Source organism: Hyaena hyaena, unplaced genomic scaffold, assembly GCF_003009895.1.
Source record: "Hyaena hyaena isolate Hyena2069 unplaced genomic scaffold, ASM300989v1 scaffold_97, whole genome shotgun sequence".
Lineage (NCBI taxonomy): Eukaryota > Metazoa > Chordata > Mammalia > Carnivora > Hyaenidae > Hyaena > Hyaena hyaena.
The window spans coordinates 2,639,818-2,655,495 of record NW_024080728.1 but is presented as its reverse complement, the minus strand read 5'-3'; the positions used below and the strand labels follow the sequence as shown (position 1 = coordinate 2,655,495).

Below are 15,678 nucleotides of genomic sequence, written 5' to 3'. Positions count from 1 at the left end.
TTGATCATGGGTTCCATGAGATAACTCAGTATCTTCATAAATCCTCCATTTATGCTATGCTACTTTAAATTGGTTACTGGTTATATGCAATCAAGGGTCTTATCCAAGACACAGATCCAGAATCCAAGTCTGTAGAGGCATCACAAAATATGGGCTCCACCTTTCACCTACTTTCCTTGTCAAGTCAGCAAAGACCAGTGGGGTGGGATGGCCATGATCCATGAGATTCAGTCAACTCTTTCTTCAAGAACATGCCTCCCCTCCTCACCCCACTTTGCAGTCATTTCAGACTATTTATCTGAAATAGGCTTCCTCGCGCGCGCTCTCTCTCTCTCGCTCTCTCTCTCTCTCTCTCACACACACACACACATTCTGTCTTGCCTAATTATGCAAAAGCCAACAGTAACTTGCTGGCATTAGAAATACAGAACTGGCACCTCCCTTGTGCACAGTCGCAGCCTGTGTGAGCCCTCATGGTCTCCTTCACAGGGCTGGAAACCATCCCTAAGTGCCTCCATCACAGCCAGAGACTTCAGCAACAAGAGAGCATTTAAGTCTTTAGGGTCTTTAAAAAAAAGTTGGACATGGCTGCAAGCATTCCATCCAGCTTAAGGTTGCACTTGGTGCAGCCTGCTTCAGGATGCATTTCTATGACTTGTTGCAGCTCGTGAAGTTGGACAGGAAGGAGAGACAAGAGAGGCCTTGGAAAAGCCTGGCAACAAGGACTGGGGAGATTCTGGGGTAAGGAGGCATTGGGCAAACGTCATCTCCCTAATCTGCATGATGACTGCCGGCCAAGTTTGCTCTCAGAGCTGTGAGAAGGACCAATTAATTTATCAATCTGCACCTCTTTCTGCCATAACATATTTCCCTCTTGCCAACAAAAAATGTGTCCATTATCAGGCAGGTCCCTGTCCTCCTAAGCAGCCCATGTGGCTGTATAATTACACTTCTTTCCTTGACAACTTGCATGATTGTTTTCCTAACAGTATATTACTTCGTTAGTACTTTCCAATATACGTTATTTTTAAACTGTCACTTTTGCCCAACTCATCCCAATTCGCACTCGTCTGTTTATCATAACAATCATTAATAACTGTCAGTCCACGCCATCATTGTAACGAACTCACTCCCTCATTAGCATGTTCTAGCATTTGTTCCGTAGAGGGGGCTGATTATTTTTTACAACAGGCCAAGCCAATTACTTTAGTGAAATGGAATCACATTAATCAAAACTTAACAAGGTGGCAAATTTAAAGATATCAGATTGCAAAAGACAGCATAACTAATATGTCAGTGTCAGGGGTAGCGTGTAGGTATGCAGCAGCTGTACTAAATATATCTCTTCACAGAGGCCACATGAATTTTGACGTTTCATATGATCTGACAACTACCAAAGTGATATTATAGAAGGCGAGAGCCGGGTGCTGCACAGCTCACGATGACTTTTGTAGATTCTGGCAAGGGCAGTGTGAGCAGGGAGGGAGGCAGAAGAGGGGTGAAGAAAATGGTGGCCATGCCTATCCAGGCTGGCAGACGGCAGTGGATCATGTCTCTCTGTGCCAAGGCATTTTCTTTTACACTTTAAATGATGATAGTCATCCATCACCGTCTGACAACTGCATCAAAACCAGCTGCAAAACATGCAAAGCCCAGCAGTCTAAAATATGCTGACACAACCAAGAGAGAAACAGATAAAAAAAAAAATACATATATATATTTATTTATATATTCCATAGGAAAAGGAAGCAGAGGAGGGGGAGGAGGTGAAGGAGGAATGGAGGTGGGGTGACTACAAAATGTTGGGGAGCAGAGTAATACACGCACGAGGGCAACAAAGGAAAGGGAAGAGAAATGAAAAGGGGAACAAAAGACAAGAATGAAAAGGGGACAAAGAGGGAGACAAAGAAAAAGGGAAAGTGATGAATGAAAAAGAGGGGGAGGCAGAAAAGAGACAATGAATACAAGGTGTGGTCAATACTGGGAAGAAAGGCAACATGGAAGCTCTCTTACAAGGAGTGGATTCCACCCCAGCAGTATTTCCCCAGTTCAGGCTCATCACTTTCACTGTCCAGTGCTTCTGGCCACACCTTTCCTACCTCCTGACACTGGTTGCCATGCAGGTCTCTCAGGCCTGCTCCTACCCCTTCAGTAAGTTCTGCTACAGCCATCCACCAGCCCATGGGCTCCTCAGCATCCAGGGGATGAGTCTAACTCTCCAGTAAGGCATATGGGCACCTCTACCACCAGGCTGCTCCAAGCTCCTTAGGCCTTTCCGCTGACCACAACCCACCCTCCTCTCTGGCCACTTCCACCACTGAAAAGGTGGTTCCCATCTCCACCCTGACATTTACTAGCTGGGTGACCTGGAGTAAGTTACCTGACCTCTCTAAGCTTCCATTTCCTCATCTCTAACAATGGAGATGATATTACAGCTCAAGATTCATCTTTTACAGTCAAATAAAAAACACATAAAAAGCACCTAGAAAGATCTTTGATGCATGAGTGGGCCCCATTGTTAAGAGCGGTCCTGGGGGTAGAGACTGTATGTTTATCCATCTTTATAGTCAGTACAAAGTAAGCGAGCCCTGCAATTCTGTGGAAATGAGCTGGAGTAGTGCCCTTCCTTGTACGTCTAATTTATGAGGTTTACACCCTTATCCCAGTATCTTTCCTGCCATTTACTTAATAGTCTAGGAAGTTGGTTGGCCACATACAGAAGACAGAAGATAGCCAATGTGATTTGTGGGCCTTTCAAGGGTGAGCTAGCTTGGAAGGGCACCATGGTCCAGTATGAAATATCTAGATGCTTCCTTACCTGGTCCCACAACCCAACTAACCTAACCACCTTACTGTTATTATATGTAATGAAGCCTATTTATTTACTCACTTATTCCAAGGGAGCCCAGAACCATGTATACCAAGCTGGCAAAGGCCCTTTTGTATAATGTGATTAGATTCAGTTATATCACACAGTTCATGAAATTGTGCTATGATTCATTTTTACAACTTAAATAGCTATTTGGTTGGGTTGCCAGGTTGAACGTGATGAATGTGTATGATAAAACAGAACAAAGAGAGGGGCCAGTGCCTGTAAACTGCAACATTAGTCAGTGTATTAACCCCTTCTCTTCTTAATTATGATGCTTTCTTGGGGGCAGCTGCCCAATGGTCAGCCTCCTTCAGACCTCATGTCCAGTATCAGATCTGTACTAATGCCAGAGGTGACAGTTTAATCTCCCCAGCAGGGGCAAAGCTTTCTCCAGAAGTTCACCATCTATTCCATCTTAAGCCTTATGTCAGTGTAAGAGGATAAGCCGCAAGTGTTCACGGGCCCTACTTCAAAACCTAGTCACCTCCCAGATCCCCAACTTACATTCTAGTCCTAAAGCCTACATACCAACATTTAACTTATGTCCAAATCAACATTCATGCCAATTCTGTTGAGATATGAGCCTGTCACCTAATTACCCACAAGTCACGAGAAATAAAGCTGGACTAAAAAAGAATCACTGTAGCATAAAATACAGTTGAAATAATGTAGGGAGAAAAAAACAGGACAGGCATCCCTCATATCAGTGTCCCTCATGTTGCCTAACAAATTATTTTAGATTGTCCCAGGGCACCTATCTAAAGATTTCATAGACTCTCTGATATAGCCAATCGTCACTTCGTAAATTATCATTTTTTTAATGTTTACTTATTTTGAGAGAGACAGAGATAGAGAAAATAGGAGTGAGGAGAGAGGCCAGGGAGAGGCAAAGAGAGGATCCCAAGCAGGCTTCACACTCAGCATGGAGCCCAACATGGGGCTCAATCACACAATTGCAAGATCACAACCTGAGCCTATATCAAGAGTCCAAAAATCAACCAACTGAGCCACCCAGGCATGCCTGTAAATTTACCACTTTTTTTAAAGGAAACTGGATTTTTCTTTTAATAAAGCATCTAACTTTAATGTCGAAAGAGGTCTTAGTTAATTCTCACCCAGACTCATTGCTGGTCATTCACAGAAAAGAAACCTGAGTGTGGCATATATCCCAAAGATGGCCGCAATACCTCTCCCACCCAATATGCTTTTTTAGAATGTGATCTTACTATTTCTTTATCACATGGTAGACTAATGCCTCTTGCCTTGGATCTGGGCAGGCTCATGTTGATTTCACGGATGCAGCACGTGGAAGTGACACTGTGGGACACAGCTTCCATCTCAGCACTGGAACACTTACACTTAGAGCCTTGAGCTGCCCCGTAAAAAATCCAACCAATATCCCCTGAGGCAGCCACACTGTGAGGAAGCCAAGCCACATGAAGAAACCATGTGCAGGGCTCCATCCAGCAGTTCCAGTCTCCGAATCATCCCAGCCCAGATGCTAGACATATGTGTGAGCCTTCAGACAGATGACTCCAGCCCCATGCATCAACTCACTCCCAGCATTTTACTCTTTCCAATGGGAGCTCCAAGCTTGGGAACCAAAGACACCCCATTTCACTCAGTCCTGTCTCAAGTCCTGACGCATAGACTCCTTGAGTGTAACAAAATGGTAGCTTCCAGTCTCTCTGTTTTGAGGTAACCCAGTGACAGCTAACAAGAACCATTGTTAGGAAACCAGGGAAGCAAAGGCCAAGTCAAAACCAAACCCAGGTCTGCTGATGTTAGGTTTAGCACCTTGTCTCCTTTACTACTCTTCCACTGCAATATTTGTACAATACCAAGTACACCTGTGTCACACAAGTCAACTTACTACAACAGCAAATAGGAGCTGAGAAACATGACCAAAATCTCATCAGATGCTCAGGGGATACACAGAGGTTTCCACTGTCCTTGAAACTAGTCAAATCTCCCAAAATACCAGACAACAGAAAACCTACATGCACCAGGTACAGCAAAAATTTGGTATCTGGACATCCCAGTAGAAAAAATATATATATACCACCCAGGAGTCACTGACGTTCACTGGTCCAATGATTTGTTCCCAAGTATAAAATTCCCTGAAAAGCAATCACTGCCCCAAACGGAGGCCCTTATATCACATCTCCCACAAATTCCATTTTACTCTAAGCTTGGAGCATATCAACCATCCCCCAACCTGGTCTACTGGCCACTCAGGTTGGTGACTCGAGTCTGGATACTCAGGATGGATCTGGCAGGGAAAGGTCTAGGCTCAGCAGATTTAGGAGTTGAGACTAAGATTCAAACAGATGAGGACAATTACATGACAGCTGAGTCGTAGTCTTCTTTGGCATCTTCCATGTGAAACTCCACGTATTGGCACACTTTCAGATTTACCACCCTCTTCTCTTCCTGTTATGAAATCTGTTAGAATGCTAAGTTTCTTTACCGTTTACATTTACCAATGTAATGGTCTTTCAAGAAGAGAGACCTTTGGATCAGCTCCTCTGGTATGAAATATGTCATCCACTGAAACTCAGTACACATCAGGAATTAGGAATATACTTTCTCCCCAAATTTGCCAAATTTTTTTCTGGATCCAAAATGAAACCTCATGGTCTGACAAGAAATATTTATCTTTTTTGAAGATTTATTTAAGTCTTGCAAGGGCACCTGGGTGGCTCAGTCGGTTAAGTATCCAACTTTGGCTCAGGTCATCATCTCACAATTTGTGAGTTCAAGCCCCATGTCAGGCTCTGTGCTGACAGCTCAGAGCCTGGAGCCTGTTTCAGATTCTGTGTCTTCCCTTCTCTCTGCCCCTCCCCAACTCATTCCATCTCTTTCTTCCAAAAAATAAACATAATTTTTTTTAATTTAAAAAAAAAGTAAACAAAAATAAAGTCTTGCAATGGTATAGAAATTAAATCACACTTAGCCACTTGATTAGTTGTCTATTGAAAATAAAAACTGAAACTGTAAACCATAAAAGAAACTTTAAAATAAACTTAACTTTAAAATAAATGTAATATATGTACAAATATGTGATATGCTTGCATATGCATGTACAAATACATTATTTGCATGTTAATAATCAAGACCATCCTGGACCACCTGGCTATAAATTTTCCATACAGATCATCATCTTCTGTACACACCTTCCCCAGTAAATCAGAGAAAGACATGGATTCTCCTACCATCCAACCCAAAATACAGAACTTCAGGTTTTTCTTTAACCTTCCAAGGTACACTGACCCTTTCTCCTTCCTTTGACAATTCGCCTCTTGCTTGACTGTCATTTTTTTTTCATTTGTAAGACACGCAGAGAGAGAAAAGGACTCATCCAAGGTCACAATGCCTAGCAGGAACTTCAACCCAGGTCTCTCTCAATCATTCTGAATTGTCACTTCTACTTCCTCATTTAACTTAATGTTTGTGTTCCACTTCCTCAGGTATGCCCCTTTTGTACTCTTAGAATGGTTACAGTACTGTAGAGCCCAGGCGAAGCTAAGCCTGGCAGAAGAATGGACTGCTTCTCACATCAGCGCAACCATCCTAGGCCCTGAAGTGAGATTCTCACTCTGACTTTCAAATACCAAACTGGCAAGGGAAAAGACAAAAAAATGCTTAAAGGGTTCAAAACAAAACAACAAAGCTTCCCTTTAAACTCAACACAGAAAGTCACTTGAGGACAGAGCGTGTAGGTCCCTAACATTCTCACCTTGCACCAGACATTCCCCAGCCTGACCACTGTGCTAACTGAGAAGCTGCAGATGGGAGCATGGCCTCTAATTTATTTCCCTCCCTGATTTATTTTCCCCCTGCACATCACTTTGGTATGACAACAATGCATAATTCGATTACACGTGATATATAAAATCATTGCAGCTGTTCAGAAATATTCACAACAAGAGCATTTCAGACCCACACTCAGACAGATACACACACACACACACTCACAGCCTTTGTGAATATCCTGATAAAAATCACACAGGGAGAGAAAGAAATTAAAAGCTCTTCTTTCTACTGATTAGGTACCCCCAGCATTCTTTGCCTGCATACTTTTGTCCCTGAGTACAGAACTATAAGTACCTCCTTAAAAAAATTAGAGGAGGTCTAAGGGGGTGCAGGCAGCCTTTTGGGGTAAAATGATGACAATATAACACAAAAATGAGAGTATGTATCATTTAATTTTATTTTAAGAGGCGGCTGTGAAACCGGGTGCATTTAATTCCCTTTTAAACGCCATGTAAAAGTTTCTCTCCCGCCTGCTCACTCTGTGGGCTACATACCGTGCCTAAGATTAATCCCTCCGGAGTTTTTTATTTCCTATTCTGCCTATCTTTCATCTTCACCCCAGACTAAGCAGATGGATGTGAATTCAAAGTTTTCTGATCTTTAGCACAAGTTATGGAGGGTTATCTTTGGCTGTATATCTTTCCGCTGGCAGTGCTCCCTTGGTGATGAAGGATTAACCACCCCAGCTGTCTCTTCCCAGAATGATGCAGTGCCGTGCTCCTCAACACGACAGCATCACTTAATCTTAATGTCCGCTCTCCGAGCGCAGCCGCGCAGGACAAAGCCAATCAACATCAGATGCCACCAAGATGGACCTACTGCTTGGCCCTGGAGTCTCTCACCCTCTCACTCCTATTAATCAACATCATCCAACCCAATCCCAGAGTTCACTTCTCTCAAACCACAGTTAAACTAAGCTGGGGTCCATGTTAACCATCTGAAGCACGTGGCGGGAGGAGGGGTGGTGGGCGACAATCTGACGCATCAGGAACACAGCACGCTAAGCCACGTCGCTGACTAAGAAGTCCTTCCCTCCGCCCACCTTCTCCCCAATGCCAGCATCCATTCTGGAACATTCAACCCCTCTTCACACACTGAAATTCACTCGTATGGCATCAGAGAGACTATCTTGAATGAAACCTACCTGTCTTCCAAGAGACCCCAAAAGAACTGAAGCAAGACATGCACCAATCGAACTGTATTGGCTTCCCTGTCTCCCTAGCTCCGACCCTTACCAGCAGCTTACACATGCAAAATTGGGCCTAATACTTTACTTTCTGCACAAAAACAGTCTCACACCAGATGGCACAAATGGAAAGCCTGACCCGACCAAAAATAAGCGCCCTACTTGTGTGACTGATACATCCATGAATACATTTAATCCTAATAAGTGCTCTATCCTCCCTCCGCCTCCTTTTATAAAGTTTATGTATCACAGGTGGGGAAAGCAAAATGGTACTCTTGTTTTTCTCTAGCTCCAAGCAATTATAGTAATGTACCTCTCTTTTCTTCCTTAAGGAAGGGAACAAAAAAGTCAGCCCAGATCTCAAAGGCAAACGTAATAAAACAGTAAATTATTGCTAGAGTTTACTAAACAAATGCAACCTAGTTAAATTTGGAAAAATCTTCACTTTTGCTTACATTTGCAATTTTACTGCTGAACTACTGGTATTTCTTACTTATGCAACATTAAAATGTATAAGAAATCCTCTTGTGTGCTATATCCAGCATCTACTCTTGATTTATAATACCCAATTTAGGGGGGAAAAAACACAACTAAACCTGATTTAAATCACAGATTACTCTGTAAAACACAAGCAAGGAACTATTCCAAATCCTAAATGTAATTTAAACATATTTATATTTTACAGTGATATATTTTCCCCATTCCTTGTCTTATGACTGTAAACTTTCTATAATTATATAAGCAATTTCCCTAAGGTCACAACATTGATCATAGTTATAAATTGCTAAAGTACAACACACACTGAACAGTAAAATACATGTTGGACATTACAAACAGTTTCATCAAATCAGAAACGGGGTGGGGGGAGAAAGGGAGAGAAGAATGGAGACAGAGAAAGGGGAAAAAGTAACAAACAAATTTTCTAAGAAGTCATTATACAATGTCACATCCCTTCCCCAAAGCTATTTGGAACTGTACAGGTCTTACAAATCGTCCTGTGAAGGACTTCGTTTAATTTTTAATAGTATTCTTAACCCTTTGCCATTTGAGGCAAACTGTAGAAGTCACTCAGTTAAAGCACAGGTTAAAAAAACCAGGAAGGGAAATTCTAGAAGATTAAAACAGTCCTGTGCCGTGAACAGTAGTTCTCAAACTGTGTTCCTAGGAACCCTAGGATTATTTAGAGGTATTCCCCAGATAAAGCAGGGGAGATTCAGGCTTCTCATTCATTCTTTAACCAGAACAACTTCTCTATAATCTGTTACCTCTCTGTGCTCAGTGGAAGAAATCTTACCTGGAAAAATAGTTTTAAATGTTGTAAAAAGAAAACTATTTGGAAACTATCACTCCTGATGCTGTCACAGTGAAGGATGAGATCCAAAAGAAGCTATTTGAGGGTCTCCAGTTGCCAGTATGTCTGGTGTTTTAGGCTAACTTTTCTCTTAATGAGAAAGGATGCGGGTGCTCTCTGCACAGGATGCAAATGGGGTTGCTGTCAGGCGCCTCCAGCGTCCAGGGTTCCAGCCAGACGGGCTGACAGGCTGGTCACCCCTGATGGTTAATAATGCCACACTCCACTCTGGGCAGCTGCCTATTAGGAAGACAGCTGAGACCCATAGGGGAGGGAGAAATCAGTGTGTGACAGGCACTGCCTTGCTCAATGTAAAATAAACTTAAAGAGACCTGTGTTGTCTGAAAGCTGAGGAATGCAGCAGACAAATTTCTCTTTCGAAACATTTTCCAAGCAAGGATAGGCATCTCTATAGCGTGAGATCCTGCTTCAGCTCTCTGAGAAAACTACAGAAATATTACTGCACATTACACATGCTTTCCAGGAGAATGGCCTTTAGGAGATGGACCTCCTGAAAGGGAAGATACCCCATACGAAGATATGTTCCCCATATTCCCTTCACTCTGTGCTTATTTCTGCTGTTTCTCCTCACCTCTTCTTCTCTCCCTCTGCCTCCCATTTTTCTACTTCTTTTCTATCAATGCCTCCCAAATAACCAGCATCTGGCTTCCTACAACATGACAACTTTCCCTAACCAAAGGGAATACTCCTAACATTTGACGGCACAGGAATGGACCAATCAGAACAGATGCTGGCTACAGTGACCAGCTGCACAAAAAGGTGGGCTGAATCCATGTAAGTCTTGGCCCCAACACCAGAAGAAAGAGAAGCTGCAACCTAGTGGTTGGCTGTGCTAGCTTCACAGATTTCCAATCTCTACTACCAGCTTCTTTCTGTACAGCTTCAGATTACCTAGTTCAGAACCTGTCTCCTCTGTAGAATGGGCATAAAAGTTCCTACCCCTGAGGGGTAGATGAGCCAATGCAAATGAAACTAAAATGTAACCTCACTAGTGAGTGAATGTAAGCACTCACTAGATGTTTGTCAGCTGCTCTGTTGTTTATCATTTAGATTGCCTGAATGTCTATTTATTTTTTGTGTGTTTGTTTGTTTACTTTTGAGAGACAGAGCATGAGTCGGGGAGAGGCAGAGAGAAAGAGAGGGAGACACAGAATCCGAAGCAGGCTTCAAGTTCTGAGCTGTCAGCACAGCCCAGCGCGGGGCTCAAACCCACAAACCGTGAAATCATGACCTGAGCCCAAGTCAGATGTTTAACCATCTGAGCCACCCAGGTGCCCCATAGATTGCCTGAATGTTTTATGGGTCCCCAGTAAACAAGTGAAAAAAATAAGCCTTGTCGATTCTGGTCTTAGAAGAGGAGGAGATCTTCAGGCCCTGGGTGGATTGTGCAGGGGTTGAAATCAGAGTTGCTAAACTACAGGTGATAACAGTTGGGCTCCTGGGTTATCACCCAGAGACACAAGAGGGCTGAGGGCGCTTACTGGATTTTTATCACTTTAACAGCTTTTTAAAAAAAAAAAAAAAATGACTATCAATTTTAAATACAGATCATTTTGAAAATTTTATGAATCATTTTTATCAGAGCAAGGCTTAATTCATGAAAAAATGAAAACCTAGGCAATTGAAACCATTTACCTGTAATCCTGCTATCCACATGATGCTAATATAAGTAGCTAATATTTTAAGAAGAGCTTACTATATGCCAGCATTGTGCCAACTTCTCTATTATATTACCTATTTAATTCTTACAACTCTTTGATGTAGGTCGTGAGTCTTAAGAGTAGCTAAGTAATTTGCTCGAGGTCATCTGATCACACTGTTCTGAAGCGACGGCCACAGGATTTGAACCCAAGTCTGAATCAAAAGCTTATATGCTCAACTCCACGGAAGATTCCCTCTAGAAACAGACAGGTAGGTAGCTAGGTAGAGGGGCAGATGCAAGAAACTCTCACTAAAGTAAGTCTTACAAAGGTTTAATCAATATAAATACTTATATGTTAAAATATATTTGGTTCAGATACAAAAATCTTCAGTCCTATGAGCACTGAATTTCTCCAGTAAGATAATTTTGGTATGGGCAAATTTTACAAATCTCAAGCCCAAGTACTTTCCACATGGCCTCTCCAAAATAAGTAAACACTGTACAAAACAAACCCACAACCAAAACGCAGGGGTTTCTCAGAAAATAATAGGGCATTGCAGACCAAACATTTAAGAGAACTAGGAAAATCCTGAACTTGACAATACACATGGCAGGAGTTTCGGCACAAATAATTTAATCAGAAATAGCTTAAATGTCAAGAAGGGCCAACTCTTTTAATCCTTCAAATCGAATGCCTCTTATTTCATCAATTCCTATAACTGCAGAACCAGTGATATTCTATTTGGGACCCATTCTTCATCTCTCTCCTTGTGGGTGCTAGTGGTGGCCTTAAGGGAAAGCAAATAGATTCAAATCCCTCAGAAAACTTAACTGAAAGACTTTGGAAACAGCAACTACCCAGAAATTGACAGACTCAACTCCTCAAGAAGCATTAAATAGAGAGGAATTGGTGGAACAAGGCCATAATCCAATGTGAAAGGCCAGATCTGGCCATCAGACACTCAGGCATACACCACAAGGGCTCTACTCTACCCTGGCCTGAAGCTGGAACTTAAATAATCATAACCACTGGAAAAGAGCTCCTGAAACGTAACAGAGATCCAGCCTGTCACGTATCCACTACTCAGTTGATACAAAACACAAACGTCATCAGAGCCTGTATCCCCAATTCCCATCTCCTGGGAAATACCCCACAGTGGCCCCAATTCCTAAGGCACCCATAGCAAAGCAAGCCAACAACTCTCATTTCTCTAAAAAGGGTGGCAAGGGGGTCTCAACAACTCTTTGGAGATGGCAAGACTACCTTTCCACAGGTTTTCAATTTGGCAAATTTGAATTACTTGAAAACAAGGCCACTTTTGTCTTTTATTCTTCCTCTTTTACTCTCCTCAGTAAAGTTTTACAGTGTCCTTCACGTAATTAGCATTACTTCTTGCTAAATTGTTGCTGTTATTGTAAATGAGCCCTTTTCTCCCTCCCCCATTTTGCTGTATGGATTTTTCTACCCATTTTGATTTCATGTAATTCTCATTAGTTTAATAGTTCTCAGCTGATCTGTTGGGTTTTCCAGCTTAGCAATCACTTCACTCAAAAATGGTATCTTTATCTCCTTTTTTATGATTTATATGATGTCTGGTTTCTATTTCTTATCTTCCTGCATTAACTAAGGCAATCACTGCAAACTCAAGGACCCACAGGGCCAGGCAGGTAAGATAACCAAGTGAAGAGACCCAGCAGAGGACCTTGTGACCTAGACAATGAAGCCATGTGTCTAAAGGCAGGAGTTATCACTCTACTCTAGCCCTGTGTTACATTCAGGGCTACAGGTCTCATCTTGCCAGATTTTTCAGGAGAAACCAGAGATAAGGATTTCTGGTGAAACCTCCAGTTTCTTTAAATGTTCACAACTTTTCTTTTTAATTTTTAAACACAGGGCAGGCCAAAACACAGTGCCCGATGGTCAGATTCAGTCCAATGACCAAAACCTCCAGGTGAGATCTTCCAGGATTTAACAATTCCATTTAAATCATAACAGAAATGGACACCCTTATCTCAACGCTGACATTATCTAACATTGCACCACTGAAGAGGATGTTTGCTTCTCATGTGAGGTAAGGTTTCCATCATGTTAAGTCTCTGTGTAATGCTGGTTTACTAAAAACAGTTTATCAGCAATGAATTTTGAATTCTATTAAGATGATCTAGTTTTCTCCTTTGACCCTATGTGATTATTTATATCAATAAATTTCCTAAGATTGGAAAAGAAAGAAAAAATGCCTAAAATATACTGTGGGAGAATCCACTGTAATATGTGCTTTGAAAGAAAAAATGTAAACAGGGCTTTCTTAAAATTTTTTAACTCCTTGATTTTATTTTATTAGCTCAACCCTTAGTTGTGACTTGCTTTCTCACCCATATTCCAGCAACTTATGCAAGTCTGTCAAAACCCTAGTCATAAAACTGCCACTGACATCATCTGCTTCAAAAATTTATTCACAACTGGATCCATCATCAGCTCTGTCTACACAACCAGTTTCAAATTCCAAAGCAATTCCACACCACAATCTACATCTGTATTCCCAAATCTACTTTGATGCAGGCTCCCAAGTCCACTTTGATACAGTTCATTCTTTGGAAAGATGTTAGAATGGCACATTTTCTAGAAAAAGGTTTTGTTAGGGGGGAGGGGGTGGGAGAAGGCAACTTTAAATAAAAAAGATGTAACTGGCTCAAGACAGAAAAGACATTCAGTGCATGAATGTAAAAACATCACTAAACTTGGCTTACAAAATTGTTAATTATGTATTTGACAGTGAAATATCACAAACAGCTGGGACTAAGGAATACAAACTCACACAGGGAGTGGTTAGGAGTGGGAAAAATACATGGAGACTCAGACAAATGCCATCAAAGAGGGTGTTTAAACTCAACCTCTTCTACTGTAACAACTTTTACACCTGTGTAGCAGGTCGCCTACCTCAACCAAAATTCACAAGCCAACCTCCCAACTCCTATTCCTAGACCTGTAAGAGCAGCCCAGCTCTCTATTAAAAATCCTCCTCTCCCAATTAGAAAGTAGGGCCATATAGTGTGTGACCATCAGAGAGGAAGAGCCAGGCCAGAATCTAAAAATTGTGCAAACTGAGGCTGTAAAAAGAAAAATCATCACTTTGAGAAGTTTGGTCTTTTTTTTTCCCCCCAAAATATGTAAATAGTCACAATGCCTTGGGAGAGTGCTCCAGAGAACTCCCAGAGCCTGACAACCCATCTCCCCTCAAACACATGCTCAAGTGCTCACCACATCTTCTGCCAGGAATCCACTCTCCTGGGACTCCTCCCCCAACCCACAGGGAGGAGCCAAGGTCAGAAATACGCACATGGAGCTGTTCTGAAAATTCTCACCAGCAGAGTCCATGACAAGGCAAAGCCCAAACCAGACATCTTGGTGGGGGTAGGGGTGGGGGGGTGGAGGGACGGAAATGCTGCCTGATCCTCTGACACTAGGAAGAAAGAATCTTAGGAGAAAAATTTTTAAAAACCACTCTTTAGGGACCACTTCAGCAGTTCTATGCTGAAAGAGACACAAGCCCCTCCTGTATCTCCTATAAAGACAACATGGTGCCCTCCCCACAAGACACACCTGGTGGCAAAAAAGAAAATCTAATCTTTAAATTCCCAGGACTTTTTAACATTTGAGTGAGAGTCTGAAGGGTACAAGCTTAGAAAGTATAACATTTACAGAAATATTTTAATATTCTAATATATTTAACAGTATATTAGTAAAGCCTTCCCAAATAATTCAATATTGGCTAAAATGGTAAATTTCAAAGTCCAAAGGTTAGAACCTTCTAGGAACAACAACAACAACAACAAAAAGGTATCACACAATCTCTTCTTTTTGGATGGCATGGTAAAACATCCTTATTTGTCTTCATCCAAGTATTTTTAGAAAATGCTGACAACAACCAGATTGTGACTTAAGCTTCTCTGAAAAGAACCGACGACCAGTGGACAGCCCAATTCCTTCCCCTAATAATTTTCCCCAAAGATTTCCACATCTTGGACAAATATTAAGAGGTTGATATTCCCTCTGACTATAGATCATACTGTCTCTTAAGTGTAAGAGGCACTAGAGTAACTAACCTTCCTCAGGAAGGTACCAAGCTCACTCTTCCCAGGGATACTGACCACATTCTACTGTAATGTAGAAGAGCAGAAGTGTTAAGGGTGCTGATGGGCAGAAAAGGTCTTGGGATATTGGGAGCCAAGAAAATAACAAGGAGAAGGATCCACACAAGAACAAAATACATTATGGTGTTCATCACTGATTAAAAAACCAAACAAACTCCTCATCCCCAGCAGCCTAAGAGCAATGTTTCCAGATTCCAGAATAAGGGGAACCAGTTATGGGTGGGTCAGTAGAAACAGCCCTATCCTTCAGAAGACCATGGCAAAAGCCACATCAATGCGAGTTGTAGGAGATCACTCTATTTTGCAAAATATAAAACTGTTTCATTGCAAATCTATGGAAACAATGTCAAAGGGGCCAAGGGCTGTCACTTTGAGTCAAAGAAGGCCCATTTCAGTGTGGCGCTGATGGCCAGCGATGTCAAAGTGAATTACACCCCCAGTTGCTGAGAGAGAAATCAAAGTCAGGAGAGAAATGTTCAGCTGGAGACACACCCACAGGAGTTCTGAAAGCCAGCACTCCTTCCAAGCCATGCTAATCTATCACAGGCTCAAACAAAGGATGTGTTCTTTCCCATCAAGAAATGGAAAAGACTGATGATGGGACAGTCTGAAGAGAGTGTTAGTGAACTCTTCTGAGG

General features: G+C 41.9%; 1 protein-coding gene across 8 annotated transcripts in view; it reads right to left on the bottom strand.

Annotated features, from left to right (window-relative positions):
* Positions 1-15,678, bottom strand: part of LRMDA (leucine rich melanocyte differentiation associated) — a 1,037,699-nt gene that overhangs the window by 837,258 nt on the left and 184,763 nt on the right. The window contains exon 1 of one of the 8 annotated variants that reach the window (XM_039235208.1): positions 14,148-14,217. The exons of the other annotated variants lie outside the window; for them this stretch is intronic. Coding sequence (XP_039091139.1) covers positions 14,148-14,152 — 5 coding nt within the window. The 5' untranslated portion in view covers positions 14,153-14,217. Of the gene's footprint in view, positions 1-14,147; positions 14,218-15,678 lie in introns of those variants that run through there. 8 annotated transcript variants of the gene reach the window in all.